Source organism: Scyliorhinus torazame, chromosome 8 (genome assembly GCF_047496885.1).
Source record: "Scyliorhinus torazame isolate Kashiwa2021f chromosome 8, sScyTor2.1, whole genome shotgun sequence".
NCBI classification, from domain to species: Eukaryota; Metazoa; Chordata; class Chondrichthyes; order Carcharhiniformes; family Scyliorhinidae; genus Scyliorhinus; species Scyliorhinus torazame.
The window spans coordinates 153,294,027-153,319,944 of NC_092714.1; the positions used below are offsets into that span (position 1 = coordinate 153,294,027).

Sequence of the window (25,918 nt, forward strand, 5' to 3'; positions counted from 1 at the left end):
GTTTTCCAGGCCAGGGTAGCAGAAGAGGAATCACTGTCACTAAAAGGGGTTCAAAATGGGTAAGCAGGAAGTGTTGGATTAACAAAAACAGAAAGTACTGGAAAATCTCAGCAGGCCTGACAACATCTCTGTGGAGAGAGAAGAGGGCTAATGTTTCGAGTCTGGATGACTCTTTGTCAAAGCTGGAGAGAACTAGAAATAGGGTCAGATTAATACTGTTGTTGGCGTAGAGCAGTGGGGCTGGATAGAGGATCAGTGATAGGTGGAAATTGACAAAAGACCTCATGCACAGAAAGACAAAGGGAATGTGAATGGTGGAGATAACGACTAAGAAGAATTGAGTAGAGTGTTGGTATTGAAAGTTGGTGACAGTGGATGAGATGCATCCAAGGATATTGAAGTAAGTGAGAATGTAAATTGCAGGTGTGCTGGCCATAGGTTTTCAGTCTACCCTAGACTCAGGGGAAGTGGCAGAGGATTGGAGAATTGTTCAAAAAGGATTGTAAGGATACGCCCATCAATTACAGACCAGTCAGTTTAACTTCAGTGATGGGAAAGCTTTTAGAAACAATTATGCGGGCTAGAATTCATAGTCACAGGGGGAAATTTGGGTTGTTTAGGAAGAGCCAGCATGGATTTCTAAAGGGGAAATTATGTTTAACTGACTTGCTGGAGGTTTTTGAAGAGGCAACAGAAAGGGTCAATGAGGGTAATGCTGTTGATGTGATGTATGTGGACTTTCAGAAGACATTTGGTACAATGCCACACAACAGACTTGCATGAAAAACTATAGCTCATGGAATAAAAGAGACAGTAGCAACATGGATACAAAATTGACTGAATAATAGGAAAAAAAGTAATGGTCAATGGATATTTTTCAGACTGGAGGAAAGTTTGTAGTGGAGTTCCCCAAGGATTGGTATTGGGACCCTTGCAATTCCTGATATGTATTAATGATCTAGATCTTGGTGTGCAGGGGACGATTTGAAAGCTTGTAAATGACACAAAACTTTGAAGTATTGTAAATTGTGAGGAGGACAGTGTAGAACTTCAAAAGGACATAATAAAGTTGGTGGTGTGGACAGATAGGTGGCAGATGAAATTCTATGCGGAGAAATGCTACATTTTGGTCGGAATAATAATCTTTATTAGTGTCACAAGTAGGCTTACATTAACTCTGCAATGTGGCCACACTCTGGCGCCTGTTTGGGTACACTGAGGGAGAATTCAGAATGTCCAATTTACCTAACAAGCATGTCTTTCGGGGCTTGTGGGAGGAAACCGGAGCTCCCGGAGGAAACCCATGCAGACATGGGGAGAACGTGCAGACTCTGTACAGACAGTGACCCAAGTTGGGAATCGAACCCGGGTCTCTGGCGCTGTGAGGCAGCAGTGCTAACCGCTGTGCCACCCCAAGGACAGACAATATAAAGTAAAGGGTACAATTCTTAAGGAGGTACAGGAGCAGAGGGACCTGGGTGTAATACGTGCATAGATCTTTGCAGGTAGGGGACAGGTGGAGAGAGTTAATAAACCATATAGTATTCTGGGCTTTATTAATAGGGGCAGAGTACAAGAGCAAGGAGGTTATGCTGAACTTACACAAGACGCTAGTTAGATCTCAGCTGGAATATTGTATACAGTCTAGGCGCCACACTATAGGAAGGATGTGAACGCATTGGAGAGAGTGCAGAAGACGTTTGCAAGAATGGTTTCAGGGATGAGGATAGATTGGAAAGGTTGGGACTGTTCTTTTTGGAGAGAAGGCTAACAGGAGATTTTTTGAAAAAAATTTAGAGTACCCAATTCACTGTGCCGCCGTGCTGCCCGGCTAAGTGGAGATTTGATGGAGGTGTTCAAAATTATGAGGGGGCTGGACAGAGTAGATAGGGAGAAACTGTTCCCGCTCGTGAAAGAATCAAAAACGAGAGGGCACAGATTTAAAGGGATTTTAAAAATAAGCAAATGTGATGTGAGAAAAAACTTTTTCACACACAAGTGGTTTGGGTCTGGAATGCACTGCCTGGAAATGTGGAGGAGGCAAGTTCACTCGAGGTATTTAAGAGGGCATTAGATGATTATTTAAATAGAAACAATGTGCAGTGGTATGGGGAAACGGCAGAAAAATTGCACCAAGTCATAATGCTCATTTGGAGAGCCATTGCAGACACAATGGACCGAATGACCTGCTTCTGGTCTGTAACAATTCTGTGATACTGCTTCTTAAACCAGTAACAGTTTCTGCAAGGTAGACATTAAGCTACACATTATCCGAGTAATTTATCAACCTGCTCCTGCCCAGCACACCACATCCTCCCAATAGTGACTGATGAGGTGCTTGAAACCAAAAGATGACCAAGTGTTTTGGATTTATTTGTATATTTTTAACAAGACCTTAGGGTTAATATGAATGGTGCTCCAGCACAGTAAAATGCTGAAGTGAATTGAAATGGCAGTAGATGTGTCTAGTAACTTGACAGAAGCAGTAATAAGGATGTGGTGTTATGTTTCGTATGGTGATGTTACCCATCTGCTGTGCTTCCCAGACAGACCATAACTGACACATGAATATGATGAGTCTCAGTGCTGTGCGGTTTTTGATTAAAACCACATCAGTAAACGGTTAAAAGAGAAGCTAACTGCTTCTCAGGAATTTTCATCTGACCTCTGGACACATTCCATGGGTTTATGGCTTCATTATCCTCTCACATCCCTCTAAATTGATTATTGAAGGGCCTCCTTCATCTGCTTAACAAAGAAGTAAAGTGGTCACACTAATACCAGCCAAGCTGCTTCTCACAGAAGATGTCCCTTACTCAGTCTTGGTAAGAGTTGGACTGTTTCCACATTCATCCAAGACATTCTGTTTTCTAATCTTCCACCTCTGCCATGTTTCAGCTGGCTCAAAACCCCATTCCTGAACTCAGAGTCAGGCAAACAATCCTGCATTATACACTTATCGAGATATTCAAGAGGGCATTAAATGATTACTTCTATTCAAACAATGTGCAAGGGTATGGGGAACAGGCAGGAAAATTGCACTGAGGCATAATACTCATATGGAAAGCCAGTGCACAATGGGCCGAATGGCCTCCTTCTGCTCCGTAACGATTCATGCAGTGCTGAAGGAGACCATTCAGTCCATTCTTCGTGTGCTAGTTCATTGAAAGAGCTATCCTATTAATCCCAATCCCAACCTTTACCCAATCGCTTAGCAATTTTCTTTCTTTTCCAAGTATTCCAAATCTATTTTTTGAAATATTGAATGTGCTTTCACCACCCCTTCACACATTGACTTCGGATCATGATAACTCATGGAGTAAAAAGAGTTCTTCTACCCCTTTCCCCAACCCATTGACTACTTTGCCAATTGTTTTAAGCTTTCAGCTTCTAGTTACTGACCCTCCTTCCAGTGGAAATAGTTATTATATTTCTCTTGGAAACCCTTCTGCGACACTGAGTGTGAAGCACCATCTGTGTTGCCTGAAATTCTTTTTGGTCATGTCATTAATTTCCAAGGAAATAAGAAAACAACCAAAAATAGTCATTATGGGGATTAGGACTGCTGTCAGTTACGTAGTTACATTTGGGAACTAGTCTCATGTCATTCTAAGACTGATGGATGAAAGATTTACACCTCAGTCAGCTAAAGTACCCTTAAATGGGTCTTAACCTTACCCTTACATAGGTCTATAGAGTCAAAGAGTGAAGAAGTATCAATTTGCACATGGTCATGGCCATACATTGATTGTCCAGGATGTTCTGAAGAATGAGAAACTGGTTATGAGGAGGTGTTTGAGATATTGGAACTATTTCTGTTGAAGCAGAGAAGGCATTTTGAAGTATAACAGATTTGGGTCTGCTGTAGACCCCTTCTCAGATTCAGTGGTGACATCACTGCCTTCAGCAGTCTGAGCATCTTATGATTATGGGAACTGGCTCGCACGCCCCATTATCTTCTTGCATTTTACACTGCGGGTTTTCACATAACAGAAACAGTTATGCAGAGAAACAAAGTTCAAGAATAGAAGTAACCTATTCATTAGTTGTTCGCTGTGAAAAGCTTTGTTCTATTTTTGTAGAAAATGTTCTCTTCCCCCTGTCCCAACACGGTTTGTCTCCAAGCGTCACGCCAGGTCCTGTCAATTTTCATCCTGTGGTCATAATTGCTAGCAGTGGAAAGATCATTTTGAAAGGCAAACAAATTGTAAACCATTCAAAAATAAAGGTGAATCATACAAATACAATGCTTTTTGTTTTTGACTGTGTCTGAAGAGGAGGAAAAAGAGAGCAGCCATGTGCCAAAGAAAGAAAGCTGAATCAATAGACCCAGGGCATGTGTGAAAACAAATGATGGATTCCATGTGATTGAAACCTTGTTTGGAACGAGACTCATCAAAAGCCAAAGAGATATAAATAGAATTCTCCCTCTCCTCTTGGATCTAGGCTCCCACTGTAGTAATCTGCAGTAATGTCTAACAAAGGCGAGAAGACAAACATTAATGTGAAGTGTGTTTTTGCAGCAACTCCTTCTCCATATTCTTTACCCCAGCCTCAGCTACATTTACAGAGCAGCTGACAAAGTGTTCCTACTCTGTGGGGTGTTGTTGATCTCGCTAATCTTTCATAAAAATAAATACCATTCCTTGCGACCAGATACTTGTCTGTGTTGCAGGAGGAGCTCATACTAAATCTGTCAGTCTGAAAGAGGGTAACATAATATTTCGAGTTAGGCCACTCAAAAAGTGCCTTGATTGCAAGCAATACAAACACCGACGAAGCTCGGACAAAGAGTCATCCAGACTCAAAACGTCCAGCTCGGTTCTCTCTCCATAGATGTTGTTAGACCTGCCGAGGCTTTCCAGCATTTTCTGCTTTTGTTTCAGATTCCAGCATCTTTTATTCATTACAAGAAATCTGATCTTCATTGCTCCTGGACACATGTGTTGTTAGTTATTGTGAAGGAGGTGCAATCCTTTTCATTTCATAGTTTACACCGTAGAAATCACCCTGAACCAGCTCCATACCGCTAGTGAATGTGGAAGGCATTTTTATAGGAAAGTTGTGACTGGGCCAAGTTTCTTGGTAGCACTGCAGCTAATGCCATCTGATTCTGCAGCCTTCAGCCCAAACATTTCTGCCCATAAAGCTGTTGGAAACGTGGAGCTGCTAACATCGCAGTGTGGAAACAGGACGAGCAACAGGGTATCTCCCTAACCAATCAGATTGATGAAATGTGAAATGAACAGGAAAGGACTGAGAAGGAAATGTAAATTGGAGTGTGGGTGAATTTGGTATCAAATCAGAAAGAGAATTAGAGAGGAAAAGATTAGATTAAGAAAAAGGAGACAGAAAGAAGCGAATAAATAACATTTTGACATTTTCAATGATTCAAAACCTGAAGATGATACTTGACACTTACAGCAGTACATTTTAAGTGCCAGAGAGGTTGATTGGCAATCATGGGTGTATTTCATGGGTAAATTTAGCAAGATTCATAAAGCAGAACGGAGAGGCTAAGGGTGCAATGCCATTTTGATTAAACAAATCACGGAGTGGAGCAACTCAAGACAGCAACTTGTGAAAATCTGGGTTTACTGGGCTGTTGTGCCATTTCCCAATAAATAACTTGCGGTGTTTGCAAGATTGGCTTTGGGAGGCTGTAGAGGTTCAACAAAACTAAGAGCTTTATTTTGAAGATGGTAACATCATGGCTGCGATGCTACACTGCTCCTGCGCAAACGGCCAATGGTGTCATCTCCAATGGCCTCATATAAGCATTCTTGTAAAGTGCCCCTGTTTAGCTGCAAGGCTGCTGGTAAGGAATCACTGAAAATGCTATAGATATACAACATTTCCTCCCCCTTTAAATCAAACTTCCCCAACGTATTCAACAGTAAAACATGAAGCATCAATTGACAACAACAGTCAAAAAGTCAGGCGTTTTGGAGGTCGTCGTTCTCTGAATGGTTAGCGACGAACCTCAGGCATCTGCTTCTTAGTATTTGCTGCAACCTCTGGTGTCTTTAGCCTGGTGTGAACGTCATCTGCAGTTGTTTTAACCGGAGTCGACATTATGATCTGAGGTTGACACGATGTTTGATTGGCAATTGCAGTGCTGCTTTCCCCGATTGGTTCTGTTCGTGTCAGGTTTTCAAGACGGTCCAGGTCATCTCTCGGCACATCTGGATTTGGACTCTTGTCATTTCTGCCTCTGGTGGATTGGTTCTTGTCACCAAAAGTTGATCCGTGTGCCTCTTTCAGATTACACCTTGGGTTTGGACGGTGTAGGAGACCATCATAGTCTGTGCTTTAATGGTGGCAGGAATCTATTATTCACCTACGGTATAGTTTCTTGCCAGAACTTGTCCCTCACGAAAAACACCACTTTACGCTTTGTTTTCCTACTTTATGACTTGATCCTGTTGCTTTTTTCGTACAATGTCTTTTGTCTTTGGTGGATTTAGTAAGTTGACATTTAACCATGAGCAATGCCGGACAAACTTTCTGCTAAGGGTAGTTAGGAAGGTTCATCTGCATTACAATGAAGGTTTGACTGATGATACTTGATAGTATACATGTGTGCTGACAACAGCAATGCCCATATCTGCATTCTGCTCACTGCCAGTGTTGGAATCTCAGTATGCTGTCCAAAAACTGTCATTCATGACAATGGCCCATCAATTATGTGAATTTCCTCCCATACAGGAATTGATAAAACCATTTTATATCAAAGATGATTCCAACAGCTTATTTCTCTATCTGTGCATAATTGCTTTCGGCTTTATGCAATGTTCAGGATGCAAAAGCTATCAGCTTCTCTTCACCTGTAAACGTGATGTGGGAATCTACACAATGAGGTGATGCGTCTCGCCAACTGCAGCTGTGTGTTCAGATCAAAATGTATCAGGACTTCTGACTGGAGCAATGCCTCCTTGGCTTGCATGAATACTTTCTTACATTGATCCGCGATGGAATAAACTCAGAGGGTTAATTTATTCGCACACGCTCAATACAACAAGGTTGCATGCAGACGTAACTTCAGTTGTTCAAAAAGATCTTTGTTTGTTTTTAATATTTTAGGAGTTAGTAATGAGGTTATCTATATATATTTTATAAAAGTAAAGAGGTCTTAGTCCCCTGACACATCTTTAAAATGAAACAGCCTTTCCACAGTCCGGATGGGTAATTCAAGAGTTTTATATCCATCCTTCAGCCCATTTTGTCTAAAGCCTCCCATGGGCAGAGTGTGTCATATGAATAGCAGAAACATTCAGCCCTTTGAGCCTGTTCCTCAAGCAATTTGATTTGAGAAAGCGCCAAAGCCAAATCCAATCCATTCATCACCCAAGCACGGCTCCCTAGATAGGAGCAGAAGCCTTGAAAATTTTTATTTTGTATTTTTTCAGAAATTTCGGGTACCCAATTCATTTTTCCAATTAAGGGGCAATTTAGCGTGGCCAATCCACCTACCCTGCACATCTTTGGGTTGTGGGGAATAAACCCACGCAAACACGGGGCGAATATGCAAACTCCACATGGACAGAGACCCAGGGCTGGGATCGAACCTGGGACTTTGGTGCCGTGAGGCAGCAGTGCTAACCACTGCACCACCATGCTGCCCCGCTAAATTTTATTTTGTAATAATGGTATCTCCTCTCACCTACAAAGGCAGCCTGAAGCAGGAGTTGGATGAAGAGTCCACACTTTTGCTTTTATAATCAATACCTGTTTATTTATCCCAGGTGGAAGAGATACTGCCGGACTCGGTGGGAAAGGTGGTCCCTATCGTTTGGATGCAGGGCACAAGGTGTACCAGGTGTCTCAGGCTGAAAAGGATGCAGTGCCTGAAGAAGTAAGAAGAGCAGCAAGAGAGATGGCTGAGAAAGCATTCAAGGAAAGGTGTGTGTGAGCTGAACTTACTGTTGTAACTGCACTGTGCATGTTTAGTCTTTCATCCACTAAACATGAAGTTGATTAAAGCATCAAATGCAGGTCTGCGGCCCAACAACAGCTGCAATTTTAAGGAATGATGTCCTGTTGTATGGAGAGTCAAGTGTAAGGCCACAGCACACAGCTGGTTCCACTTGCCTTTCAGAGCGATTTCATAGAATTTACACTACAGAAGGAGGCCATTCGGCCCATCAAATCTGCATCGGCCCTTGGAAAGAACACTCTACTTAAGCCCACGCCACCACCCTATTCCCGTAACCCAGTAACCCCACCTAACCTTTTGGACACTAAGGGGCAATTTAGCATGGCCAATCCACCTAACCTGCCCATCTTTGGACTGTGGGAGGAAACCCACGCAGACGCGGGGAGAAAATGCAAACTCCATACGGACAGTCACCCGAGGCCGGAATTGAACCCAGGACCCTGGAGCTGTGAGGCAGCAGTGCTAACCACTGTGTCACCGTGCCACCCCTAACCGGCCTATAATTTTTTGGCATTTCCTTCATATCCTTTTTAAACAATGGAACCACATTTGGAAAATAATCCTCCCTGCATCTGCTATCTCCTCTCTGACCTCCTTCAATATCCTGGGAAACAATCCATCAGCCACTGACAACTGATCCACTTTCAACACCTCTAACACTTCCTCTTTCGTTCTATTTATTTTATCCAATATTTCACACTGCTCCTCTTGGATTACTATATTCGCATCAATTCTTTCCTTTGTGAATAGGGAGACAAAAAAGTTGTTTAAAACTTCCCAAATCCTCTGCATCTTCACACAAGTTCTCATCTTAGAGCGGTTGGGGAGGCTTTAAACTAATATGGCGGAGGGATGGGAACCTTTGTAAGGATTCAGAGCAGGGGAATCAAGAACAAGATAAAAAGACAAAAAGGAGAATAAGAAAAGTGATAGTCAGAGAAACTAAGGGCCTGTATCAGATAATAACACTTTAAAAAATAGTAGGGACAGGACAAGGTACGTTAAAAGGAGTGGCCTTAGGGCAGCACGGTGGCACAGTGGGTTAGCCCTGCAGCCTCATGGCGCCGAGGTCCCAGGTTCGATCCCGGCTCTGGGTCACTGTCGGTGTGGAGATTCCACATTCTCCCCGTGTTTGCATGGGTTTCGTCCCCACAACCCAAAGATGTGCAGGGTAGGTGGATTGGCCACGCTAAATTGCCCCTTAATCGGAAAAAATTAATTGGGTACTCTAAATTTATTTTTTTAAAAGTAGTGGCCTTCAAGTTTTCTACCTGAACACGCGGAGCATTCAAAATAAAATGGATGAATTAGTTGCACAGATAGATATAAAGTGATATGATATGGTTGAGATTACAGAGCCATAGTTCCAAGGTGACCAAGGATGGGAACTATACATTGAGGGCTATTCAGTTTTTAGGAAGGACAGGCAGAAAGGAAAAGGTGGTGGAGTTGCATTGTTGAATAAAGAAGCTATTGATACAATATTGAGGAAAGATATTAGCACAAATGAGGGGTAAAAGAAGGCGGTGAACATATGGTGGGGTGGAAGGAAAAAGGAGACAGAGGGGGAGGAAAAAGGAGGAATTTTCTGAGGTAAAGGTGAGTTCTTTGGCCCAAGTTTTTCACGCTTCTTAATAAAATGTAGAGAAACTGTTTCTGTGTGTGGGCAAACATAAAAAACGAGAGTTATAAATATAATATAGTCACTAATAAACCAAGCAGGAAATCCAGGAGAAAAGCTCTTTACCCAGAGAGTGGTGCGAATGTGGAACTTGCGACTAGAGGGAGTCATTGAATTGATTAGTCTTTAAGGTGAAGCTGGATAAACACATGGCTGCAGTCAGGTGGGAAGAGGTTCATGTGGACCATAACCACCCACACACATGGACTGTTGAGCTAATTGGCCTGTTTCTGTATTAGAAAGTTGATAGAATATGCAGTAATAACTCTCTATTTTCACAAACACCCTTTTACTTCAAATACCTTTTAATTTCTCCACAATCTTGCATAACTCTTTAGGCTAAGAATTGGATAAACTATGGGAACCTCTGAAAGCAGAATTTAGGGATCTGGGAAAGTAGTTTAAAAACAGGACCCAGAAGATAGTAATCTCTGGATTACGTCTGGGCCACGTGCCAGTGAGGAGAGAAATAGGAGGTCTGGAGGGCATCTGCTTCAATGCACGGAGTATAACAGGTGAGACAGATGAATTTAGAGCCCTGATTCATGCGCAAAATTTGGATGTGGTTGCGGTAACGGAGACTTGGTTAAAAAAGGGACAGGACTGGCAGTTAAATATTCCGTGACATAGGTGTTTTAGGCAAGACAGAGGAAAAGGTAAAAGAAGTGGGGTCGTTGCAATACTGGTTAGAGAACATATTACAGCTATGATGTGGCGATGCCGCCGTTGGACTGGGGTGGGCACAGTAAGAAGTCTTACAACACCAGGTTAAAGTCCAACAGGTTTGTTTCAAACACTAGCGTTTGGAGCACTGCTCCTTCCTCAGGTGAATGAAGAGGTAGGTTCAAGAAACACATATATAGACAAAGTCAAAGATGCAAAACGATACTTTGAATGCAAGTCTTCGCAGGCAAGACCTTTGCAGGTAAGGCTTGGACTTGTAGACTTAATTTCCTGTTATGGAAAAGGGCAACTATGGGCCTGAGATCAAATTCTAAACTGGAGCAAGGCTGATTTTAATGATATCAGATATGATTTGGCCAGAGTGGACTGGGAGGAGACACTTTTAGGTAAATCTGTGACAGAACAGTGGGACGCATTCAAGAAGGAAATAGGGAGAGTACAGGGCCAATCAAGAAAAAGGGTGAGACCAACAATTCCAGTGAACCCTGGATATCAAGAGATGTACAGCATTGGATAAAAAGAAAAACGGAGGCTTATGGCAGTTAGTGAGGGCTCAAACAGCAGAAGCCCTCGAGGCGCATAGAATGTGCAAGAGGGAACTTAAAAAGGAAATTAGGAAAACAAAAAAGGGACATGAAAGGAGACTGGCAGGTAAAATAAGGGAAAATTCTAAATTGTGTTACAAGTACATTAAGGGTAAAAGGATAACTAGCAAAAGAGTAGGGCCAATTAAGGACCACAGTATTAATTTATGTGTGGAGCCGGAGGATGTAGGTAGGGTTCTGTATGAATACTTTGTGTCAGTGTTCATTCGAGGGACAACATGGGTATAGAAATCAGGGAGAAGGACTGGAATAAATTCAAAGAGATTAACATAGACAGAGAGGAGGTTCTTTTTTCTCTCGATAAATTTAGAGTACCCAATTCATCTTTTCCAATTAAGGGGCAATTTAGTGTGGCCAATCCACCTACCCTGCACATCTTTGGGTTGTGGGGGCGAAACCCACGCAAACACTGGGAGAATGTACAAACTCTACACGGACAGTGACCCAGAGCCGCGATCGAACCTGGGACCTCGGCGCCATGAGGCAGCAGTGATATCCACTGCGCCACCGTGCCAACCCCGGAGAGGAGGTTCTGAGTGGTCTGGCAGGCTTAAAGATAGACAAACTTCCAGGGCCAGGTGAAATATATCCCAGGCCGCTGAGTGAGGCAAGGGAGGAAATAGCAGAGGCGCTGGTAATAATTTGCAATTGCTCTCTGGCCACAGGAGAGGTGCTGAAAGACTGGAGGACAGTGTGGGCGGCACGGTAGTGCAGTGGTTAGCACCATTGCTTTCACAGCTTCAAGGACCCGGGTTCGATTCCCAGCTTGGGTCACTGTCTGTGTGGAGTCTGCACGTTTTCTCTGTGTCTCCGGGTGCTCCGGTTTCCTCCTACAAGTCCCGAAAGATGTGCTTGTTTGGCTAATTGGACATTCTAAATTCGCCCTCAGTATACCCGAACAGGCGCGTAGTTAGGAGACGAGGGTATTTTCACAGTAACTTCATTGCACTGTTAATGTACGCCTTCTTGTGACACTAATAAAGGTTATTATTATTCAAGAAGGGAGGAAGGGATCAAAACCAGGAAACTACAGTTCAGTCGGTCTAACCTCAGTGGTGGGGAAACTGTTGAAAGCAATTCTGAGAGACAGAATTGATTTGCATTTACAGAGGCAGGGGTTAATCAAGAACAGTCAGCATTTATTTGTTATGGCGTGGTCATGTTTCACCAACTTGATTGAATTTTCCGAAGAGGTGACCAGGTGTTTAGATGAGGGAAATGCATCTGATGTAGTCTTGTGGTCTTCAGCAAGGCTTTTGCTGAGGTCTCACATGGGAGACTGATAGCGAAGGCAAGAGCCCATGGAATTCAAGGAAATTTGGCAAATTGGATCCAAAATTGGCGGAGTGGCAGGAAGCAGAGGGTGATGGCACTAATATCCTTTCAGGAAGGAATTTTGTCGTTCTTACCTGGTCTGGTCACCATGTGACTCCAGATCCACAGCAATGTAGTTGACTCTTAAATTCCCTCAGGAATGGGCAATAGATGCTGGCCCAGCTGGCGACTCTCTCATCCCATGAACGAATAAAATAAAAATCTAATTCTACATGAGGTAAGATCAAATGTGCATATATATAGCACCTCTCACAACCACAGGACGTCCCACAGTGCTATACAGCCAATGGTGTACTTTTACAGACAAAAGTAATCTCTCTCCATTAGGGATAGAGACAGAATTGTTTGTACACAACTTGAGGAACGAACAGTCTACAAGGGTGGGGCGAGGTGAGGAGGCAGATCTCCATGAACTACCACAGCTGGTATGGGGATTGGTGTTATTTTGCATCACACACTAGCCATCTCGTCAACTGAGTTAAGCAACCCCCTCCACTTTTTATAGTAATGGAGGAAACATTGTCATTGATACACAGCATGATCCCGCAAAGCGCAATGTGATAATGGACAGGCTTCTTTTTTTTAGCGATGTCAGTTGAGCGATGGACATGGACCTGTACACAGATGAGGACAATTCACTCACCCTTCGGGACTAGTATGGTGGGACCTTTACTGTCCACCTGAGAAGGTAGAGGGGGCCTCATTTTTATGTCTCCTTCTGAAAGAGCGCATGTCAGACCCTCACTACTGCACTGGAGTGTCAGCCTGGATTTTTACTCGGGTTTCTGGAATTGAACTTGACCCCGCAACCTCTGACTGAGATAAGATTGCGGCACAATGGTTATCACTACTGCCTCGCAGTGCCAGAGATCCGGGATCAATTCTGGCGGCAGTTGACTGTCTGTGTGGCGTTTGCACTTTCTCCCCACTTCTGTGTGTGTTTCCTCCGGGTGCTCCAGTTTCCTCCCACAGTCCAAAGATGTGCAGGTTAGGTGGATTGGCCATGATAAATTGCCCTTAGAGTCCAGGGATGTGCAGGTTAGGTGGGGTTCCAGGGTAGGGCAGGGAGTGGTCCTAAGTAGGGTGGTCTTTCAGATACGGTGCAGACTTGATGGGCTGAATGGTCTCCTTCTGCACTGTAGGGATTATATTTTATGGTTCTATGTGGCTGACACCACAAAATGGATTAACCATTGCTAAAATTGGACCTTGGTGTTCCAAGATGTGGAGGTTAGGTGGGGTTATAGGCCGGTTAGCCTGACTTCGGTCATTGGTAAGATTTTAGAGTCCATTATTAAAGATGAGATCGCGGAGTACTTGGAAGTGCATGGCAAAATAGGACTGAGTCAGCATGGCTTCGTCAAGGGGAGGTCATGTCTGACAAATCTGTTAGATTTCTTTGAGGAAGTAACAAGGAAGTTAGACAAAGGAGAACCAGTGGGCGTGATTTATTTAGAGTTCCAGAAGGTCTTTGACAAGGTGCCATATAGTAGACTGTTAAATAAGTTAAGAACCCATGGTGTTTAGGGTAAGATCCTGGCATGGGTAGAGGATTGGCTGACTGGCAGAAGGCAGAGAGTGGGGATAAAGGGGTCTTTTTCAGGATGGCAGCCGGTGACGAGTGGTGTACCTCAGGGGCCTGTGCTGGGACCACAACTTTTCACAATATACATTAATGATCTGGAAGAAGGCATTGTTGCTAAGTTTGAATTTGGATTTTGTTTATTGTCATGTGTACCAAGGTACAAAGAAAAGTATTTTTCTGCGAGCAGCTCAACAGATCATTAAGTTCATGAAAAGGAAATAAAAGAAAAGACATAATAGGGCTACACAAGGTACACAATGTAACTACATAACACCGGCACCGGGTGAAGCATACAGGGGTGTAGTGTTAATGAGGTCAGTCCATAAGAGGGTCGTTTAGGAGTCTGGTAACAGCGTGGAAGAAGCTGTTTTTGAGTCTATTCGTGCGTGTTCTCAGACTTTTGTATCGCCTGCCCGATGGAAGAAGTTGGAAGAGTGAATAAGCCAGGTGGGAGGGGTCTTTGATTATGCTGCCCGCTTTCCCCAGGCAGCGAAAGGTGTAGATGGAGTCAATGGATGGGACTGGGCTGTGTTCACGTCTCTCTGAAGTTTCTTGCGGTCTTGGGCCGAGCATACCAGGCTGTGATGCAGCCAGATAGGATGCTTTTTATGGTGCATCTGTAAAAATTGGCAAGGGTTAATGTGGACATGCCAAATTTCCTTAGTTTCCTGAGGAATTATAGGCATTGTTGTGCTTTCTTGGTGGTAGCATCAACGTGGGTGGGCCAGGACAGATTTTTGGAGATGTGTACCCTTATGAATTTGAAACTGCTAACCATCTCCACCTCGGCCCCATTGATGCTGACAGGGGTGTGTACAGTACTTTGCTTTCTGAAGTCAATGACCAGATATTTAGTTTTGCTGGCATTGAGGGAGAGATTGTTGTCGTTGCACCACTCCACTAGGTTCTCAATCTCCCTCCTGTATTTTGACTCGTCGTTACTCAAGATCCGGCCCACTATGGTCGTAACGCCAGAAAACTTGTCGATGGAGTTGAAATCAAATTTTGCCACGCAGTCGTGTGTGTACAGGGAGTATAGTAGGGGGCTAAGTGCGCAGCCTTGCGGGGGCCCGGTATTGAGGACTATTGTGGTGGAGCTGTTGTTGCTTATTCTTACTGATTGTGGTCTGTGGGTTAGAAAGTTGAGGACCCAGTTGCAGAGTGAGGAGCCAAGTCCTAGGTTTTGGAGCTTTGATATGGGCTTGGCTGGGATTATGGTGTTGAAGGCGGAGCTGTAGTCCATAAATAGGAGTCTGATCTCGGAGTCCTTGTTGTCGAGATGCTCTAGGGATGAGTGTAGGGCTAGGGAGATGGCGTCTGCTGTGGACCGGATGGAGGTGATGTGCTTCATGACCAACCTCTCGAAGCACTTCATCACGACTGAAGTCAGGGTCACCGGACGGTAGTCATTGAGGCTCGTTGCCTGGTTCTTCTTTGGCAGCGGTATGATGGTGGTATTCTTGAAGCAGGTGGGGACCTCGGAGCGGAGTAGGGACAGGTTAACGATGTCTGCAAACACATCTGCCAGCTGTTCCACACAGACTCTGAATGCATGACCAAGGATCCCGTCCGGACCTGTCGCCTTCTGAGGGTTCACTTTCAGGAAAGCCGATCTGACTTCGGAAGCTGTGATGGTGGGTATGGGTGAGTTATGGGCTGCTGGGGCACTCGACAGCAGATCGTTGGTTTCCTGCTCGAACCGAGCATAGAGTTCATCAGGGAGGCACTGCTCGGCTTCAATTTGTAGCCCGTTATGTTGTTTAGGCCTTGCCACAACCGCCGAGTGTCTGTTAAATTAGTCTGTGACTAGAGCTTGGTCTGATATTCTCTCTTGGCATCTTGGATGGCTTTGCGGAGGTCGTCGTACATGGATTTCTTGTATAGGTCAGGGTCGCCTGACTTGAATGCCTCAGACCTGTCTTTCAGTAGGGAGTCAATCTCGCGATTGAGCCATGTTTTCTGGTTGGGGAACGTACGCGCTGCTTTCTTTGGCACGCAGTTGTCCACACATTTGCTGGTGAAGTCTGTGATGGTGGTGGCATACTCATTTAAGTTTGCAAATGATACAAAGATCTGCAGAGGGGCAGGTAGTATTGAGGAAGCAGGCAGGCTGCAGAAGGACTTGGACAGGCTAGGAGAGTGGGCAAAGAAGTGGCAGATGGAATACAATGTGGAAAAGTGTGAGGTTATGCACTTTGGAAGGAGAAATGGAGGCATAGACTATTTTCTGAATGGGAAGATGCTTAGGAAATCAGAAGCACAAAGGCACTTGGGAGTCCTTGTTCACGATTCTCTTGAGGTTAACGTGCAGGTTCACTGGGTGGGAAGGGATGGTATATCTTGGCGGGGCGAGCCACCCGCACTAGCTAACTAAAATCGGCTAGTGAACGGAGGTGAGGTGAGAGGAGGGCTGCTGACATTGGAGCCTGGTTAGCAGGTTTTGATGGGCCTACGAGGTGAGCGAGCGGGTGGGGGGGAAGGGATTGATGCTGGGAGATGTTTTTTCGAGAGGAAATGTAGGAGTTTTTGGGAGGGGGGGAAGGGGTTCGATGTTAATAATGGATAGGGGTGGGTCAGGCTCATGGGGCAGGGCCCAGTGGTATGATGATGGTGGATAAGAAGGGTGGGGGGGGGGGGGGGGGGTGGTGAGAAACCCCCAGTTAGGATAGTCACGTGGAACGTGAGGGGGTTAGGAGGTCCGGTTAAGAGGTCAAGGGTGTTTGCGCATCTTAAAAGTTTGAAAGCCCAGTAGCAATGCTGCAGGAGACTCACTTGAGGGTGAAGGACCAGATGAGACTTGAAAAGGGTTGGGTTAGTCAGGTGTTTCACTCTGGATTTGACGGAAGGGCTCTAGGGGTAGTGGTAATGGTCAGCAAAAGAGTACTCTTCCAGATGGAGAAGCTAGTGGCAGATCAGGGGAAGGTTAGTGGCGTTATTAAGTGTATACGGCCCCAATTGGGACGATGTGGGATTCACAAAGAAGGCGTTAGGGGCCATCCCCGACTTGGACACACACGAACTGACAGTGGGGGGGAACTGGAACTTGGTGCAGGAGCCATGGTTGGACTATTCACGGCCGCGCTCGCTGGTCCCTTCAGGGGGGGGGGGGAGGGGGGAAGCGTTGGTTGGGCTAATGGGAGGGGTGGACCCTTGGAGGTTTCTGCACCCGAGGGAGCGGGAGTACTCATTTTTCTCAGCAGCACAAATGGTCTACTCGCGGATCGACTTTTTCGTGGTGGGGAAGGCTTTGTTGGCTGGGATTAAGGGGTCGGAATACTGGGCAATTGCAGTGTCAGGTCATGCTCCGCATTGGGTGGATATAGTGCTGGAGAAGGGGGTAGCGCAGAGGCTGGGGTGGAAATTAGATGTGGGACGTTTGGGGGACCAAGCCTGTGACAAAATTGAAAAGGTAATTAAGGAATATGTAGGTTTCAACTGTATGGGTGAGGTGTTGAAGGCAGTTGTCTGGGAGGCTCTAAAGGCAATGGTGAGGGGGGAGGTGATTTCATTTAAGGCCAGGGTGGACAAAGAGGAGAGGTTGGAGCGGCAGAGGGTAATAGATGAGATGTTGGAGGTAGATAGGAGTTATGCAGAAGATGGGGACCCAGCGAAGCTGGAAAAGAAGAAGGAACTACAGGCGAGCTTTGACCGACTATCTACCAAGAAGGCGGTGCGCCAACTGAGACGAGCAAGGGGTGCAGTTTACGAACATGGAGATATGATACCAGGTCAGCTCCGGAGGGTTGCAGAGGCAAGGGAAATTGTGCAGGTGAGGGATAGGGCAGGGAATTAGTGGTGGCTCCGGATCTGATTAACAAGGTTTTTGAGGAATTTTATGAGAGGTTGTACAGGTCAGAGCCACCTGGGGGAGACCGTGAGATGCAGGAATTTCTAGATGGGTTGGAGTACCCAAGGTTAGGGGAGGGGGACAGGGCTACATTAGAAGGAGTGATAGTGGAGCAGGAGATAAAGGATGCGATTGGGAGGATTCAGTCGGGGAAGGTGGCAGGGCCGGATGGGTTTCCGGTGGAATATTATAAAAAAATCAAGGATAAGCTGGCACCCCTGATGGTGGGGATGTTTGAAGAGGCGATAGGGAAGTGGGTATTGCCACAAACTTTGGGGCAGGCATCGATTTCCCTGTTACTAAAAAAAGATAAGGATCCGACGGAGTGTGGGTCGTATAGGCCCATATCACTTCTGAATGTGGACGCAAAAGTATTGGCAAAGGTACTGGCGGGTAGGCTGGAGGAGTGCCTCCCGAAGGTGATATGTGAAGATCAGACGGGATTCGTGAGATTCTTTCCAAACGTTAGAAGGGTATTGAACGTCGTTATGGCACCGGCAGAGGGGAAGGAAACAGAGGTGGTTGTGGCATTGGACACTGAGAAGGCGTTTGACCGGGTAGAATGGGGGGTACTTGATGGCAGTTCTGGAGCGGTTTGGGATTGGACCAAGATTTGTGCACTGGTAAAGCTACTATATAAGGAGCCGAGGGCGAGTGTCTGCACAAACAACATCAGCTTGAGATACTTTTATCTCCACCATGGGACTAGGCAGGGATGTCCTATGTCCGCCCCTGCTGTTTGCACTCGCGATTGAGCCATTGACCATCCAATTAAGAAGTTCGGGGGTATGGAAAGGAATAGTGCGAGGGGGGATAGAGCATAGGATGTCCTTATATGCTGATGACTTGCTGTTATACGTGTCGGAACTGAGTGTGTCGATAGGGGGAATATTGAAGCTGCTTCGAGTGTTTGGGTCTTTCTCGGTACAAACTAAATCAGGACAAGAGTGAGTATTTTGTAGTCTCTCGGCCGGGGGTGGGGCAGGGCTGGGGGGGGGGGCTGCTATTCCGTCGGGTAGGGACTCACTTTAGGTACCTGGGGGTGCAGGTTGCCCGGGAGTGGGGGGGGGGGGGGGGGGGGGGGGGCGGTGCTCCGCAGGTACAACATTTCTAGTTTGGTGAGGAGAGTGAAAGCTGATCTGGCAAGGTGGGATGGTCTCCCTCTGTCACTGGCGGGTTGGGTACAGTCGATTAAAATGAACGTGTTGCTACGATTTTTGTTTATTTTTCAATGCCTGCCGATTTTCCTGCCAAAGGCCTTTTTCAGAGAGATTGAGGGATGGATTACGTCGTTCATATGGGGAGGGAAGGTGGCCAGAGTTAGAAAGGTGCTGCTACAGAGGGGAAGGCAGGCAGGGGGTTTCCCGAACCTGATGTATTACTACTGGGCGGCGAATGTGGAGAAGATGCGTAGCTGGGTCAGAGGGGTTGATTCCCAGTGGGTCAGAAAGGAGGAGAGTTTGTGCAGGGGGTCGGGATTGAAAGCACGAGCAACAGCGCCGCTCCCGATAGCCCCGGGGAAGTCCTCAGGGAGTCCGGTGATAATAGCTTCATTGAGAATTTGGAGGCAGTTTCGCCAACACTTCGGGTTGGGGGGAGGGTCAAGGGAAATGCCGATTCGAAGGAACCACAGATTTGAGACAGGGAGGTGGGATGGAAATTTTCTGAAATGGGAGGAGAAGGGGATTGAGACACTAAAAGATTTATTTCTTCGGGGTTGGGTTTGCAGGACTGAAGGAGCTGGAAGCGAAGTATGGGCTGGAGCAGGGGGAAATGTTTAGATACATGCAGGTTCGAGAGTTTGCCAGAAAGGAAATACAGGGCTTCCCGTGGGGCCGGCCTCCACATTGCTGGAGGAGGTGCTGACGACAGGGGGACTGGAGAAGGGGATAGTGTCAGCGGTTTACGGGCTATTTTGGAAGAGGAGAAGGCACCACTGGAAGGGATCAAAGCAAAGTGTGAAGAAGAGTTGGGAGAGGATATGGAGGAGGGGTTCTGGTGTTAGGTGCTCCGGAGAGTGAATGCCTCCACCTCGTGCGCGCGGTTGGGGCTGATACAGCTGAAGGTAGTATACAGAGCACACCTCACGAGGGCGAGGATGAGCCGATTCTTTAAAGGAGATGTGTGTGAATGTTGCCGGGGGGGGGGGGGGGGCGGGGGGGGGACGCTAATCACATTCATATATTTTGGTCCTGTCCAAAGCTAGAGGATTACTGGAAGGAGGTTTTTAGGGTAATTTGTAAAGTGGTGCACGTGAAACTGGACCCGGGTCCCCGGGAGGCCCTATTTGGGATGTCGGACTAGCCAGGGTTGGAAACGGATGGGGAGGCAGATGTTGTAGCCTTCGTCTTGTTGATCGCCCGAAGGTGAATCCTGATGGGTTGGAAAGCAATCTCTCCAACCTGTGCCCTGGCGTGGCGGGGGAACCTGTTGGAATTCTTGACTCTTGAGAAGGTTAAGTTTGAACTGAGGGGAAGGATGGAGGGGTTCTACAATTCATGAACATTATTCATTATGCACTTTCAAGAACTGGATAACATCGAACATTAGTTGGGCGGGTGGGTGGAAGGGTTGGGGGAAGGGGGGCGGTGTGTGTTAATGGTGACTATGGGTGATTCCTTTTTGTCATTTATTTATCTGAACATGCGGGCTAATGTTTGTGGTTTTGTGGGAGGATGGGATCGTTGATATTGATATGGGGATTGACATATTTATTACTGATTATTGTTTAAATTGTTGGTGGGTGTAAATTTGGGAGAAAATGTGAAAAAGGAGGAGAATAAAAAATATCTATATTTTTTAAAACGTGCAAGTTCAGGAAGGCAAATGCAATGTTAGCATTCATGTCGAGAGGGCTAGAATACAAGACCAGGGATGTACATCTGACGATATATAAGGCTCTGGTCAGACCCCATTTGGAGTATTCTGAGCAGTTTTTGGCCCCGTATCTAAGGAAGGATGTGCTGGCCTTGGAAAGGTCCAGAGGAGGTTCACAAGAATGATCCCTGGAATGAAGAGCTTGTCGTATGAGGAACGGCTGAGGACCCTGGGCCTGTACTCTGAGTTTAGAAGGATGAAGGAGGTTCTACTTGAATACTGCGAGGCCTGGATAGAGTGGACTTGGAGAGAATGTTTCCACTTGTAGGAAAAAGTAGAAGCAGAGGACACCGTCTCAGACTAAAGGGACGATCCTTTAAAACAGAGATGAGGAGGAATTTCTTCAGCCAGAGGGTGGTGAATCTGTGGAACTCTTTGCCACAGAAGGCTGTGGAGGCCAAATCACTGAGTGTCTTTAAGACCGAGATAGATAGGTTTTTGATCAATAAGGGGATCAGGGATTTTGGGGAGAAGGCAAGAGAATGGCGATGAGAAAAATATCAGCCATGATTGAATGGCAGAGCAGACTCAATGGGTCGAGTGGCCTAATTCTGCTCCTAATTCTTATGGTCTTGTAGGGATAGGGCGGGGGACTGGGCCAAGGTGGGGTGCTCCTTTGGAGTTGCAGACCCGTTGGGCCGACTGGCCTCCTTCTGCACTGTAGGATTTAAATCTATCCCAATGCGAAAGTAAATTTCTGCAGACACTGTAAACCTGAAATAAAACCAGAAAATGCTGGAAATACTCAGCAGGTCAGGCAGCCCCTGTGGAGCGAGTTAACATATCAGGTCAATGAACTTCCACCAGAAGTGGCCAGAGTGTTGGAAAATCACTAAGCAAAATGAAGAGACAAGTAAGCTCCTTTCTGGTGTAAACAACTCTTGTGAGTACAGGATTTCCAAAAGCATTTCTCCACAAATAGTTCTCGGTGGAAATGGCCAATTTCAAAAGCATGAACAAACCCTTCTTTGTCATTGCACAAAATTCATCCAATTTCTTGTCAACGTCAACACATCACTTCTTTTGGGATTTTCTGTTAATTGTTTGACTGCATGAAGGGGGCCATTTACTAAATCTCAGCTGAATCATGAACGAGGAAAGCCTCCATTTAAGATCAATCAAAAAGTATTGATTACTATTGAAACATCTGACAAGCTGTAAGACAAAAGAAATGAGCCTTGCAAAGTCTAGAAAATGCAAGCAGAGTCTATTCTGAGTGTGAGTTTTGTAAAGACCATTCAGAGTTTGTTCATTGTGTTGAAATCAAAGCAGCTTCTATTTCGTTTTCCCGAACTGCAAGTAATTCATGTCAGCGAATGCTGACAGCTGCAGGGCAATTCGCATTTTATCATAGAAACTCTTCACAACTGTCCAATCTTTGTAGTGCAGTAAACTGAGAATGATGGACTATTGGTCATCTTGATTTGCTGTGACCTTGCACATTATTGCCCAATTCAGCAACACGAAACACACTGCACCTCTTTATTACTTAAACACACTATGCCCTTTTAATACTTAAATACGCTGCACCCCTTTAATACTCAAGTAAGAAGTCTTACAACACCAGGTTAAAGTCCAACAGGTTTGTTTTGAATCACTAGCTTTCAGAGTGTAGCTCCTTCATCAGGTGATCCATTATTCTCATCTGATGAAGGAGCAATGCTCCAAAAGCTAGTGATTCGAAACAAACCAGTTGGACTTTAACCTGGTGTTGTAAGACTTCATACCGTGCCCACCCCAGTCCAACGCCGGCATCTCCACATCATGGCTTTAATACTCTAAATACACTGCACCCCTTTAATGCTCAAACACACTGTACTCCTTCTATGCTCAATCACACAACAGCCCTTCAACACTCAAACACACTACACCCCTTTAATACTCAAACACACTACACCCCTTTAATACTCAAACACACTATACCCCTTCAATAATCAAACACACTATTGTTATGCCACCCTGGGCAAGTGCCCTAGAGTCACAACACATATGAATTAACCAATAATTCATATAAAAATTCCAGAAGTGTTTTGACCCTTGGCTGCCCAATAACCACAGTCACCAGGTTTGTACGTTGAAAGACAATTACTGCTTATTTATACCAAGAACTATCATGAAATATGCAGTAAATACAACTGGATAACAAGCTAATACCTACTACCCCCTTTAACTGTCCCACCCTCTACCCACACACACAAGACAGACAAACACAGAGGGGGAAAATAATAAGGATGAAGATCTAAAAATGAGTCTTGTAAAACCACAAGTGAACCTCATTGTCGGTAATTCCTCCTGACGCACAGGAGTCCTGGAGAAAAGTGGGACCGGCCCGTTAATAATATTTCAATGGCTTTTACTGTACGCGCAGTGTAGAGTGCATTCACACCGCTGTCGAGGCACTGGAGCATGGCATTCCGTAGGGCGCCAATGCCAACCTCCATTTTCAGCTACCGCTGAATTCTCCACCCAATCGTGTTCCTGATTCCGACGTGGCCAACGGAGAATCCTGCCTCATATATTTAGAGGGGTGTATCATGTTTGAGTATTGAAGAGATCTATTGTGTCTGAGTATTAAAGGGGTGTAGTGTGTTTGAGTATCAAAGGGGTGTAGTCTGCCACACATGCCATAGGGACACCACAACTCAATGGGGGCTGACTTGGTACCCTGATGCTGACCTTCGCCTCAGCGATTGCCCACTCCCCAGGCCCACCAACTAGATCCAGTGCCTGCTGCTCCTGTGATAGTGAGGGGCAGCAGGTCATGCGAGCCCCCTCCAGTCTTCTCCCTCTCCCTGCTGTTATGCGCCGCCTTCTGGGGATGGGGTGGGGTGGGGGGGCACAGAAAATGCACAGTGTTAGGCAGTCGGACACGGCCAGTACAGAGGTGGGCAGCTGGTGGCCTTTGTGAACAGGGCACCCGGCCATGGTGGGCAGAATAGGTGCTGGCATGTGGCACAGGGTGGGGTGCAAGCAGACTGCTGGCAGGTGGAGTTCGGTCACCCTCCGGTTTGGGGGTGTGGTGATTACGGATGTGTGGGACGACTGTTGGTGCCAGGGACACGGTGCTGGCTTCTCACCCTGGCCGCCCTGAGGAGGTCGTGCAGCATCTTGCGACACTGCTGGCCGGTCCTGGCATTGGGCTCACAGCCCCTGCTATCTGCCCCCAGGCGGGGTGTACAGCGGCAGGTGGCAGCTTCCTTCACACCCCAGGGAACAGAGTGCCCCGCCACTTCTCCACGGTGTCCAACAGGGTCTCAAGCTCCGCATCTGCGAAGTGCGCTGCCGCTCTTCGAGCTTCTATTGTGCTGGCTGGAATGAATGGGTGTGGAGTGCTGATATGCAGCTGCAGCTTGTCAGCCTCTCGAGTGCCAATCCCGATCCTGGCGAATCAGACACTATTTTTTATTGGAATTGCTCTAGTTCCACGTGATGCCGGTGCACGGCCATTAACGGATTCTGAATTGCTCCGGGACCGGCGCCACTTTTGTGGTCACAGAGCACCACCGATTCAGTCCTGGAGTCAGCACTTGGTCTCTGAAATGGAGAATCCAGCTCACTATATCCCTTCAATACTCATTCAATACCCGTTTAATACTGAGGGACTTTGTTCGAAGGCACAAACCATTCTTTCCTCACCTGCCGCCCCAGGGGCTACAGGTCAAGATGGTGTCAAGAACAGGGGTAGGGGAGGGAAAGGTGTTGGATATATACAAGGAACTGATTGACCGGGAGGGAGCCCCAATAGGGGCAGTGAAACGCAAGTGGGAGAAAGAGTTGGGTAGGGAGTTGGAGGCTGGATTGTGGGAGGAGGCCCTGAGGAGAGTGAATGCATTGTCGTTGTGCGCTGAGTTTAGCCTTATTCAGTTCAAGGTGGTCCACAGGGCACATATGGCTGTGGCCCGGATGAGCAAGTTTTTTGAAGGGGTGGAGGGTAGATGTGTGTGGGTGGGCCCGTGAATCATGTCCACATGTTTTGGGCATGTCCGAAGCTTGGGGGATTCTGGCAGGGGTTTGCTGACGTTATGTCGGAGTTCCTGAAGGTGAAGATGGTCCTGAGTCCAAAGGTGGCGATCTTTGGAGTGTCAGAAGATCCAGGAGTTCAGGGGGCAAGAGAGGCCGATGTCTTGACCTTTGCCTCCCTGGTAGCAAATATAGAGACGGATATTGTTGGAATTAAGGGACTCAGGGTGGGGACGGGGGGGTTAAAATGGGGGGGGCAGGGGAGTTGGGAAATGGGGGGGGGGGGGGGAGCAGGTTGGTAGGGTATTTTGTTGAGTTGGCTATTTGCAGCCCTGTTGGCTTGATTAGTGATTATGTTTGTTGTGTTAATATATAAATGCCTCAATAAAAAAAAAATTTTTTAAAAACCTTTAATACTCAAACACACTACACCACTTTAGTACTCAAAACACACTATGTCCCTTTAATACTTAATCACACAGCACCCTTTTAATACTCAAACACACTACACCCCTTTAATACTCAAGTGCACTACACCTCTTTAATACTGAAACACACTATACCTCTTTAATACTCAAACATTCAATATCCATTTGATACTCAAGCACAGCACATCCTTATAGAACTCAAAACACACTATGTTCTTTTAATACTTAAAACACACTACATCCCTTTAATACTGAAACACACCACACCCCTTTAATACTCAAACACACAACACCCCTTAAACACTGAAACACACTATATGCCTTTAGTACTCCAACATCATGCCCATTTAATATTCAAACACACTACACACGTTTAATGGGTACAGTGTGTTTGAGTATTAAAGGGGGATGGTGTATTTTACTTGTAATTAACCCCTTTAAGATTTGAATTATTTTTTTGTCTTGCACCTTCACGCACATTTTTCCCCCTTTGGGGAATAGTGTTGAACGTGTTGGATAAGCAGGCTCACCGTCAACTTGTTGAACCGGTGTTACAAATACTCATTCCATGACCAACACAACATGGAGTGGGAATTGAACCCGGAGCCTATGTCTCAGAGGCAGAGGTGCAAGCCAGCTGAATCAGACATTCCTGAGTCATTCAATCCTTCACAGCTCCCAGCAACACTACTTTTCTAACTTCAAATTCCAACTTCGTTGAGATTGATAGATTTTCATTCGGCAAGAATATTGACAGATATGGAGCAAATCTGGGTAAATGGAATTGAGGTGCCCTGATCTGTCAACTACATGGCTCACACAACAGGTTCAAAGGGCTGAATGGCCTACCCTTGTTTCAAAGTTCAAGTACTGCTTGTTACAAATATTGGTCAACAACTCAGAAAAACAGAATTGTACCGGAGCCAGCTCAGAATTGTGCTTCTGGCTCCATGATTTGATGGTGATTTAACTCTCATCAT

General features: G+C 45.9%; 1 protein-coding gene across 1 annotated transcript in view; it reads left to right on the plus strand.

Moving 5' to 3' along the window:
* Positions 1-25,918, plus strand: part of vwa8 (von Willebrand factor A domain containing 8) — a 625,928-nt gene that overhangs the window by 543,981 nt on the left and 56,029 nt on the right. The window contains exon 39 of the mRNA XM_072514383.1: positions 7,746-7,902. Coding sequence (XP_072370484.1) covers positions 7,746-7,902 — 157 coding nt within the window. The remainder of the gene's footprint in view (positions 1-7,745; positions 7,903-25,918) is intronic.